This window comes from Ischnura elegans, chromosome 4 (genome assembly GCF_921293095.1).
Source record: "Ischnura elegans chromosome 4, ioIscEleg1.1, whole genome shotgun sequence".
Lineage (NCBI taxonomy): Eukaryota > Metazoa > Arthropoda > Insecta > Odonata > Coenagrionidae > Ischnura > Ischnura elegans.
In genome coordinates, this window is record NC_060249.1 from 83,496,583 (window position 1) to 83,508,324 (window position 11,742).

An 11,742-nucleotide genomic window follows, 5' to 3' on the forward strand; every position below is an offset into this window, starting at 1 on the left:
GAATCCACCGGTGGGTCATGTGCGGGCTGACCTAGCCATTCTCTTAAGGTGGCACCACACCTGGGGGCTTTCTTCCAACGAGAATGGGTAACAGGGAAGTGGAAGAAGGTACGGCAGCCACCATTTGGACCCACTCCAGCTAGAGAGTATGCAGGAGACCCTCCCCCTACAGTGCTTCAAGGATGTGGCACGGGCCCTCAAATAGGACTCTATAGCTATACTTTCACAACCTGAGTGATATACGGAGGCAACTTCAGGTAGAACCACCTACAGAGTGCCAATCCCATTTTATCAACTTTAATTGTATTCTTTGGAATAGAAATCAGGACATGGGGTCATGCAACATACAAAATCACAAACCTTAGAAAATTTTTCTCTGATCATGAGTGGAGGACCAAGTTGTGCAGTCGTCCAACTAGCATAGTACCCTCTTGTCATTTGTAACCCATGCTGATCTGTTTTAAACATGTTTCATTCTTAGCAGTGTGACCTACACTTCCAGTCGCACCATGTAGCTAACTTTATACAGAGACGTTTCGGGTCTCAATCTGCTATCAATCAGGCTACCTTCAAGTTCTCATTTCATTATATGGCTACAGCAGTAAAATTAAGAAAAATAGCATTTTGCCATCTGACAGAGATGAAGTTGGGTACGACAAACAGCAGCATACCCATTCAATTCACTGCCCTCAAAAATGAAACCTTAATTACAAATGAGGTGAAGCCAGAAAATGCTAAGTTTGCAGCATGGACCACTCCACTAAAATGGGATGGGGGTGTCTCTATCAATCGAGGTCTGCCTTACATTTATCAACTCTCACATTTATGTAGTCCTTCCAAATCTTCCAATTCTTTCCATTCCTTCAGGCAAATTCAATTTTTCAAATTACACTGAGCACTTCAACATAACATCAAGCTACCTTCAAAACCTACTTTAGAGGAATTCACGAGAATTCAGTTTATGGTGAATTCAAAGAGCAAATCCTTTACACCAACCGGGCTGTTATTAGAGTGGGTAAATTGTTATATGTGGCATTAAGGGTACTCTGGGTGGCTAATAATTGTCATTTGGTTCAGCATTTGTGTTTTCTGCTGAGAGAAAGCAGCTCATGGCATACCTCTCAGCAAAAACAGCCTCCCCATTGTGAGTTGGATTATGCCCAATGGGGCAGCCAAATTACCTTTAATGGACTGACCACCACTAAAACCAATAAAATATTTAAATTCACAAGACAATATTTATTCCCAGTTTAACCAAAAAATTACAAACAGAAGAGGCTATCTTCTTAGAGGAAATATGTCTTAGGCCTCCTAACAGAGAACTTGGGAAGTGTTGCCTTCTGAGTAATTCGCTTAGGTAGAGGGAAGCGAATGTGTGAATCATGAAACTGCTTCACTTGAGGTCTCCTGCAAACACTGGCTTTAACAATTTCTACTTTGATGATCTATCAAAAGAAAAAAAAAACGTTACCATTAACTTACATGAAATCAACAATTTAAAAACAAATTTAAGACATAAGAAAACAAAGAGAACCTAATTCATAATTCCACATAAATGACTGTTATAATACTTCATTATAGACATTAATTGGAGTAGAAATGTACCAACTATCAATCACTCCATCATTTAATACAAGTTACCATCCAATAGCAAAATGGGCAAGGAAAAATTTATAGCCCCCATTGAAATTATCTATTTTGCTACTTGACATCACAAATGTGACTGGTGACCCTCTGATTTACATGAACTTGACTTCGCCAAAATCAAAAAATGCACACTTGTCCCATGGGCAGTGTAAACATTGATCACTTTGCCAACCTCATGCAAGTTCAATTATATTAGTACAGATAAGATATGAATACTTGCACAATCGGAGGTGTGTACTAAGGCACAGTCAAAATTGCACCGTGCAAAGTGGTGAATTGCTAGCACACAGGCGAGATTGCATGGACGCGGGATAGTAAAATAGCCCATTCTAGTTTTGTTCATGTATTTGCGAAATTCCACGCTATTTTAGATATTAATGCAGTTCTACCCTTTGCAATACCGTACCCCATGTAAAATGTCCTTCATAGCCAAGTTTTCACAAGAAAAAGAAACCTCACAAATAGCCCCCTTAGTTTTAAATATGATATATATTATTTATACAAGTTTTAAAAATGATTTCATCAAGAGGAAAATACATCCAAAACATCTTCTACGACCAGGTTTTATATGAAGCTGCACATGTGACTGAATATTTGCACGATTAATAAGCAAATGTACCATGTAACTATGCTATGCATACTGTGCAAATGCGTCAACAGAAAATAGAACTAGTTCCATATCAGTTGTACATGTTATCCTCCACTAAAACGGTGCATGTATATACACACCATTGATTACACAACACATTAACTAAGGTTTCATGTATTGAGTAATAACTACTTAAAAGAGGATGCCGCAGTCATTTAGGCTTACAAACTTCCACACAGAATGAAACTACATTCGTAAGGAATTCGATTAAACTATTATGGCATTTCCCAAACAAAATGCTTCTTCTGCTTAGCATAGAGTTCTTAGTAAGCCCAACTAACGGTGCTTTTCAATAATAAAAATAAAACAACTGCCAATACACTGACCAGCTGTTCTTATTGTTAGATTTTGAAGTACGCTCCATGGTGTCATCATAAGGTAATAATTCCGATAATTTACATTGTGTTACTGACAAGATACACCTAACAATAATCTTTAAAGCGTTGACATCAAGTCATAAACGATTAGTCGATTACAAAGTGGCTTGCACAATCGTTGACGGCATTAAATGAACTCGCGAAAGCATGCATCAAACATTTCCAGTGGGGCTGTTTAGAGCAGTTCACACAAAGGAAGAACACAAACATTGATCCTATTACGTGAACTGAATCCACCTTTACATATTCCATAAGCACTTCCACATTCAAACGAAGACAATATGACATGTATTGGGGGTGAAATACAATTACCTGAATAGAATGAGCTCTAGCACGATGTCTCGCTCCCATATCCCTATAGCACTGTGTGACGGCACCAGAAACGCTAAGGTCACGGTACTCTCGGTACATATTGTGAGTCCCGGAACGGGAGTCGTATCTCAACCAAATTCCGTAGTTCTTCACTTTAACTGGTGATTTCTCGGGAATCTGAAATCAAGGAAATATCGTAATTCAATTGTAGGCGAAAGCCGGGTAATCAAAAAAAGCTCAAATTTGAGTTCAAGTTAATACCTGTTTCAAGGACACTATTTCACCAGTGCTTTTCTTGAACTTCTTCAACTGCCTCAAGAAGTACCAAAACCTGGATTTGGCAACTATTGGGTCAGGTGCAAATATCCTCATTTTGTACAAGGGCGTAGTCTTTTCCTTCTCGGTCGGCAGCTTGCGCCCTATGACCTCAAATTCCATCAACTGAAACATAAAATGGATTACTCGGCGATACCTTAACCATAAATTTAAGTCACAGACGCCGCTATAGTGGGTGTCACTTTAGGATTGCCTTAGGGGCATTTGGATTGACAATTAAAAAATAAAGCAATGAACACCCATAGAAACAAAAAAAATAAAACGATTAAATCATCCATGTGAACAGCGGTCTAAGGTCCAGTCACAAGTAAACATCAGAAACTTATTCAACTAAATGGAGCGCCATGTTGAAAGATCCACGTGTGCATAGGACTACCATAAAATACGACCAAGACGACCTTATTAGCATAAATAAGCATAAGAAACTTAAACTGCGAAAGTTGAAGCATAGAAAATTAACAATAGCAGAGGTATTCGCACAATTTAATAAAACCATTGGTTGGCTGAGTAAACATTTAGTCCAACTATACAACCGTTTTTGGCAATTTAAGCTCACGTAATACATTAACGTATAAACTAAAGGGTAAAATTGTTATTGAATGTACTTACCTGGCCTTTAGCCTTCATTTTTGTGTGATATTACTTCACTTCCACGTCCCTGGCGGCCCAAACACAACGTGCTTCCCGAAAGAGAAATTTTTCCGGCGAACTACAGATGGCGGAGTTTATTGTTCACAATTGAAATACGAAAATAATCGAAACACGAAATGTTTGAAAATGGCGGTAACGGATGATAAGTCTGTGCGGGGAACGGAGCGATGGCAGTCCTGGTTTTATGATGAATGATATTTCTTTCCATTGCGTATCATTTGAAATTCCTGACCTAGAAAAAGTAAGTTGTTTTAGTGGAAGATGCTCACCCAATTAATGTTGCTAATATCTACAATCCAGTTATTGTCAACGCCCGGATGACGTTTTCGGTTTTTTCATTAATATAGTTGATATCATGAACATACATATGTATGTTCATGGTTGATACTATATGTAGGATATCTGATGGCAGTCTCAGCATAAAGTGTGGTCGTTGAAAGTGGTATGCACTTAATATTGAAATATCGTGCCATTTATTTAAGCGTCCCTCAGTGTTTCAATATTTTGAGTACAATCAGTGCCGTAGTTGTGCCGGTACGGCGTACCCCCTAAAATCCAAACTCGTTATGAGCGTAGCGGTTAAAATACCTTCGCGGCCGAATGTATAATACAAGTTCAGCTGTTGGAAATTTTCGGTGAGTACCGCCTTTTTTTTCCAACTAAAGCACTGACTATAATATGTCATTTTTTTACCTCGGTGAGTTTCACACCAGAGTGTGTTTTACAAGGATAGGAATTATTTCGATCTATGGCACTAACCGAAATCATGTTTGATTATTCGTATTACGGAATGCGTGTTTGATTTTTTTTAACAAAGGCATTTGTGACATTTAATTTTTGACCTATATTTAAACTAATGACATTATTACTTTGTGGCTTTAAAATTAATCATGAGAGGATAATCGTACGGCCTTAATTCAGCTAAATTCTTATATCTCATCTTATTTCTTAACTCACCAATTCTAAAAATAATCCTTAAATAACTTACACCTGTCGATCTGTAGAACTCGAGTGTTCACTAGGTGTCTGTGTTGATATTTATACTAAAGGGTGAATAGAAATAAAATTCTATGATATGTAGTAATATTTTTTTGTAAAATTTATACTTTCATTTTTGCAGCTTTTACATTACTGCTTCATGATGTTCTGAAATTGTTTGAGAGTTTTTTTTATCTCTTTACTCTTCAATTTCATTGGAAGTAATTATTTGGTTATCCATAGTACTGCTCCCTTCAGGGGTTGATTCATAATCGTGGTATTTTAAAAATAATGGAAATACCACAGACGATGCCACAGAAATGGCTGTTACTCCAAAGAAAATGGCTTGCCCCAGCACATTCTGAAAAGCAATTTTTTTATCAGAAAGAAAATTGTTCTTTTTTCATAGCTGTTCGCGTTTTGCCTTTATTTATTGAGTCTTGTTAAACTTTTTGTTTAATTTCCACAGATTTTTGTACATGCTGATATTATCTATTTTAATAAAAACTAGATAACTGCAAAAATAAGCATTAATTCAAAAGGCTTAAATGTTTCCTCTCTCTATTTGAGATATGTATATATTTATACACATTATCGAGTAGTGTGCTTTTCTCAAGATTTTATGTAAATAAGTACTTCCATCTGCAAGTATGAAATATTATTTATATGCTTTTCTATTTATATGCCTCTTTATCCTAATGCTTAGGTTTTGTTTCAATGGTTTGGTCTCATTACTTTTTATTTATTCCCATGTCACCAAAACAGTGCATTTTGGCCTAATACATCAGAATTTTCAACAAATTTATCTATTGCCATTGTATGAATAACCATGCCCTGTATAGGGTTAAACTTCCTAGGCAGGGCTCGAACCCCCGACCTCTTATTTGGCAGCCGAGGAATTAGGCCGCTGCCACCGATTTTACTTTTTTCATTTCTCATTCTCCTTGCCATCTCTCATTTTTCTTACCACCCCTTAACCACGTTATTTTTGAGCATATTGTGCTATAATTAATTTTTGATTATCCTTGACTCTGTTCATGAATACATCAGTTATTAGAGTCATCGATACATTTCCTTGAAGCATTGATACCTATTTTTTTCCATGAAGCATTTCCTTGATACCTATTTTTGCTATTGGTAAATCACTTTTTCACCTTTCCCTCATGATGTATGACCTCACTGTTTCTGTCTAAATCTACAGAGAAAACCGCATGTTTAAGTAACATTTGTTTAATATTCTTTGTGTCTCATATTACTCTCAGATTGTCTCATTCTCTTTTTTAAAATCTTTGTTGTGTTATCTCACAATCCTACCTTTGCCTTTGATAGCAAATGTGTGGATTTTTATCTGTAAATATCAATTTGACCAATTCTTCTTTAGTCTAGTCTTTTATTGATCAAATAATGGTAAGCCAAAGCCTAAAAGGTAGCCTTATTTACCTGCTTAAACAATTCTGTCTCTGATGATTGACTTGGCAGACAGGATTCCACTCCATCCCTCACCTCACATATCATTTCCTCTTTATTGGATGATGGGAAAGTGAAGGAGAATAGAGGAACAGTAAAACAAACTGTAGTGTTAAATATTTCAGCCTTTCCTAAAATCCCATTTCCAAACCAGTAGTTTTTCCATGGATCCTCTGGAATACTTTTTGTAGGCTTCAGTAGCAGAGCCATTACTATCATCAACTTGTAATGCCCTGTGGGAAAATACGATTAGCATTAGATTTGAAAATATAATTCCCATGGGATGACTATTTTGAAGTAGAGTTTCTTTATTTATTTTACAGAGCTAATAGTTCTATAGAGTGCGGCAGTCAACTAGTTTTTTTGTTGTATTGAAGGTTTAGACTGCTTGAAAATTCCTACGTTCTTTATGTCTACCAACTGTTAGGAGCGATCAATGGTTATAGAAAAATTTCTCTCTCTTGCTCTGCTCTATGATTCTGAGTACATTAGCCTCATAAATAAATGCTGTGTTATTAAAGTTGGAATCTTTATCCTACTTAGACCAAATTATGAGTCCATAGTGAATTCAAATTAAGTGAAATAAAAATCTGGGAAGAGGTGGTCATAGGCAAGGTGCACCAGTGGGACTCTGGGTTGGTTCCACCAAACTAGCGTTGGTCAGCAAATAATGAGCAGGCATTGTTTTCCCCATTCGGATATCAAATCCCGCATCTTCTTAGGTTTTCCTGCCGTATCAGGTGCAGAAAAGTTTCTCGGGTTTTCCCCAGTTGATGTTTTCCATGTCTCCCAACATTTCGAGCCGTGACTTGCTGTTCATCCTTAGGGGATCTTCTGAATGCCGGGATGGCGGGAAAAGTACAACATGCATGAACCAATCAGGTTACACCTGACCATGGATGGGATGTATATATAAGTACTTACCAAATTTCGAAGAACGGCATTCGGAAGATCCTCTGAGGATGAACAGCAAGTCGCTGCTCAAAACGTCGGGAGACATGGAAAACATCAACCGGGGAAAACCCGAGATACTTTTCTGCAAATCCTGCATCTGTTTCAGCAGTAATTGATCATTCAAAGTTTTCACGAAGAGTTTCTCATCCACAGTCTTACATAAATTTGTCAAATGAAGGGGAAACTATTAAGTACTTGATGTTTTCTTTCCTCAACTGTCCATTATTGTTCTTTTTTATATAATATACGTGTAATACAGTAATGTAATATATACATAATAGTAAATAATACTAATATACATTAATGTTTTTCCTTGGCCAGAGTTTTGCCATTAATCTTGGATCTTAGGAGTATAAGTAAACAAATGTTATTTTTTTTAAAAAGGACTGAAAGAGGAAAAGTAAAAATTATATGCTTTCTTTAAGTAGTTATATATTAAGATTTATGGTTTATCCTGCTATGATTTTTCTGGCTTATTAGATGTTTGTCGTCATGACTTACTTTTATATATACGTACTATTAACATACCCCTCACTTTTCCGTGCATACTGTTCCACTTCGGGGAATTTGTATTTACCTCTGAAAATGTGAATAATTCGATTAGAAATTGTATAAATAGTCATTCTTATATACTTAAGGGAGATTTCAGAATTTAACTAATGCAAAAATTGATCATCATCCAAATGTAGGTAATTTTTTGTGGCGTACTTTTCTTAAACTCATAATAGGGTAGTTTCCTTCATCAAAGAAAACGAAAGGCATTGATTGCGATTCCTTACCCACCATTACTGTATTCATAATATACAAATTATTTCGTTTTAGAAATACCGGTTTAGACGAATGGCAATGGTCCATTTTTATCCTCATTTGAAAAGGGCCAGATTGGCGCCCATGCGATGCCACTCCACGTGACGTCACAGGGACCTAGTTTCTATACGAGAAGATAGGAGTTATACATCGTCTGAGGTTACCAATGCATGCATGAGGCGCAGAGCTCAGGGAAACATGTCTTAATAATCACTTATTAAAACTGGCTAAGGTCGGAAAGTTTTCTTCATTTGATAAGGTATTAATAATCCTTATTTAAGCCAAGCGCTACCAGCCAGCAGGGTACTCAGCTACCCGCTAGCAGCCTGCATCGTATCAGCGCTCAACTCGTCTCAAGGTCACCTCACAGGGCGGCAGCGGGAACCAGAAATATGTCACACGGAGAGATTTCCCGGCATTCATACTTACGCATCGCGTTTTCACGCACTTGAAAATTTTCACTTTTCATTTAATCGCGAAAGATAGATATCATCATTTAAAAATCTAATAGCGTGAAATACGTACTCCAGGAGTAATAATCTTACGATTTAGGCAATAAAAAAAATAGGAAACCACCCTATTCCTTGGTTAATAAGTGCTTCTTCATTTCTCTGTTTATTTTAAGATATTTCCATTGCTCACATTTCCCATCCACTCTATTGAACCATTTCAAGATAGCATGATTGGCCATTTAACTGTCCTTTCATTTTTCATTTGTTAGAAACTGTTATTTCTACTTATCTCTAAATCAATAAATCCTATTCTTTTTTCCCCCATTCTTCAAATGCTGAGTTATTAAACATTTAGGACTTACTTCTGTGCATTCCTAATGATCGATCTTGTCCTCAAATCATCAAAATGAAACAAACCCATTTCCTTCCAATTGTTAAGTTAATTCATTGTGAGCCTTCAGTTTGATGCAAATAGAGTACATATTCCATTTTCCCTTTCTTTGTCGTTTATGTTTCATTATATCAGTGTATTTCAATAACATATCCTTGGCAAATATAATCTGTTGATTATTGTACTGTTGCATTTGGCATTACCTATCTGTAGTATAGAAATTATGCCACTGAAAATGCCTTACATTTTGGCAGACAAACTTATAAATTATTTCAGGTGAACTTCAATTTTGATGTTGGTGTTGTCACACTGTAACACTTTAAAGTATTTTTAATAATTGTTTACATGATTATTTAAATATTTATACTTGTGGTAGGCTCTTTGATCGTGATATTTAAAAAAAGATAATGAAAATACTCTGGAAAATTGGTGGAAATATGTCGATCGCTCAAATATTACAAGAATTAATCTTGCCCTTCCTGAGAAATTCATATTTCATTAAAATTATATTATACTACCAATTGGAAAAAGATTTTCTTACCAGAACTCTTGATGATGAGGAGGAAAAAAGGTATGGTTTCAGAGCTATATTACCAATGGAGTATTTGCTTAGCAGTGCTCTGTTGCTTACGTAAACTAATGCTGGAACATCATTCATTAATCATGGCTAGTGTTGAATTTCCATAACTATGGAGAGACTGCGCCATTCTACGAAAGAAACCATGAAATCACTAATTCACTGCTTTCCTTTTCAAAATGAATAATGGAATTTTCAATTTTGCCTTCATGGTTCTTCCCATTCTTATGATAATGAGGATGAGGTGGTCATAAATCAAGTCTAATTTTAGAATATCTCTTGCTACAAGGAATCAAAGCATCCTAGTGATGTAAACCCTGAAATTAGTGTCCCAAGCCTTATCCTTTCAAAAGGGAATACATAGTGAGCTTTTCTTTTCTCATGCTTTTTTCTTGTCTTGATCGTGATTAAAAATTATTCTGCTTGCATATGATTTCTTAACCTAGTCTTGCAGTGTTAGTCCTGAGCCTGAACTTATTCCCTTGTAATGAACCTATTTGTACAAATCGAAGTTTGTGTTTTTTTTATCTCTAACTGAAATAACAAAGAAAAGTTAAATTGTGTAATTAGAATCAATATCTTAGAAATTGAAATTCGTAATAAAGATATGTTTTATGATGAATGTTTAGCGTAAGATCTTTGAAATTTCTATTTGCACCCACTAAAAATTTAAACCTTTATGAATGATAAACTTAATCATCACAAATACAGTAGAATCCTGATTTAAGGTTTTTCAGGGGGGACAAAATTTAAAACACTAAATGAGGACATGCCATTTTTTTCAGGTTTCAGGGTCTGTAATGATTGGAATGGCTTTTTTTTAATAAAAAATATTATTTTAAGTAACTAAAAGGTGCTGAATGCAACAAAAATTCTTAAATGAAATGCTCTCTGCCCTATGAAGGTTGGATAATACTTTTCAGGAATCAGCTAAAAAAATGGGTAGTAAAAATAAGAAATGAGAGGATGACAATTGTTTTAATGAAATATTTTAAGAAAATTCTAATTATCATCAACTTAAAAGCATTCCCACACAGATTATTATTATGGACATTAGTGATTCCATTTTATGCATATTTCAGTGGTCTCGATGAAATTTAGAATTATTTCTGTAAAAGTGACATGTAGGTGACTATAGCATTTCTAATATAATAAGAAAAGGTGTAAGTAGGAACTCGAAAAATCATGAGGAATGAGTGAAATAAAGGGACAGCAGAAGATCGCTAATCCCGAATTCTCAACTACCGAATATCTAGTAAAAGGGAGGTTTTCTGGAATTTTGCCAACTTAACGTTTTCTGTTGCCTCGGCGAAACAAGGGATTTATGAGCCTTTAAAAAGCCTCCTATGCGCACATTTTGGATTTCGAGGTCATCCAAAAAAGTAGAACCTTATTTTAGTATGCGCACAAGTCGATGGTGATTCAACTCGATGATAACACCAGATTCGTTGTCATATATCCGCGGCCTTATGCAGGTCGAATGGAGCCGGGAGAAGTTGCTTACGCGGCGCGCTGATCACCTTGACTCCGACTCGCCTTGTTTCTCGGCAGCTTTTAATAAAATTTGGTTGGACCTTGAATAACGATTAGCTAAACTCTGTTTAGTGAAAAGGTTTAATCTTCAACAGAACTGTATTCCATCCGAAAAATTGTCAGTGCCTCTGGAGTTTGGCAATTTCGTCAGGGTTATGATGTCGAAGTCAACCACCAAAGGATACCTGCCGGATTTTCGTATTCTTCCGCGCTTATCTCTTCTACCATCAGTATGCGGTGATTTTTTTCCAGCATGAGCGATTTATTTAGAGTGATGGACCGTGATAGTTCGTCAAAACTCCGATTGTCATTCTCTTTTGACATAAATTAGCACGAGATAAATATTTGTGAATCGACAGCGATATCAACCAGCCGCATGTCGATAAATTGGCTCCGGGTTATCTAAATTACGATGTAAAATAATGTTGTTCCGTAGGGAAAGAATGCTCTCACTCAAGGTCATGACAGGGGAACCACTTCCTCTGTTCTTTCGCTGTTCCTCCGTGGAAACTGACCTTGGAATGGATTATAGAAAGAATCTTCTAGTGAACTGCGCAATTGATATTGGGACTCCTCTTTTGACAAGAGAAAGTAGCCGACTGAAAAAATAT

The 11,742-nt window shown here is 36.2% G+C and overlaps 2 protein-coding genes across 2 annotated transcripts; both read right to left on the reverse strand.

Moving 5' to 3' along the window:
- Positions 1–1,224: 1,224 nt before the first annotated feature.
- Positions 1,225–4,083, reverse strand: LOC124157735 (60S ribosomal protein L18a). Its single transcript, XM_046532714.1, has 4 exons — positions 3,931–4,083; positions 3,247–3,426; positions 2,986–3,162; positions 1,225–1,445 (listed from the first exon to the last, which is right to left on the reverse strand). The coding sequence occupies exons 1-4, from the start codon at positions 3,946–3,948 to the stop codon at positions 1,287–1,289; spliced, it is 534 nt and encodes a 177-aa protein (XP_046388670.1). The 5' UTR covers positions 3,949–4,083; the 3' UTR covers positions 1,225–1,286.
- A 1,052-nt stretch (positions 4,084–5,135) lies between these two features.
- On the reverse strand, positions 5,136–7,949 carry LOC124157736. The gene is made up of 3 exons (XM_046532715.1): positions 7,900–7,949; positions 6,391–6,650; positions 5,136–5,311 (listed from the first exon to the last, which is right to left on the reverse strand). Exons 1-3 carry the CDS (start codon positions 7,916–7,918, stop codon positions 5,150–5,152), a joined length of 441 nt encoding a protein of 146 aa, XP_046388671.1. The 5' UTR covers positions 7,919–7,949; the 3' UTR covers positions 5,136–5,149.
- Positions 7,950–11,742: the final 3,793 nt, after the last annotated feature.

Excerpts from the sequence above, each read along its gene's own strand:
- LOC124157736 (XM_046532715.1), bottom strand. Across the intron at positions 5,312-6,390 it reads AGACAGAATTGTTTAAGCAG|AATGTGCTGGGGCAAGCCAT; the intron begins GTAAATAAGGCT and ends ATTGCTTTTCAG.
- LOC124157735 (XM_046532714.1), bottom strand. Across the intron at positions 3,163-3,246 it reads AAATAGTGTCCTTGAAACAG|ATTCCCGAGAAATCACCAGT; the intron begins GTATTAACTTGA and ends CCTTGATTTCAG. Across the intron at positions 1,446-2,985 it reads CTAGAGCTCATTCTATTCAG|ATCATCAAAGTAGAAATTGT; the intron begins GTAATTGTATTT and ends TTCTTTTGATAG.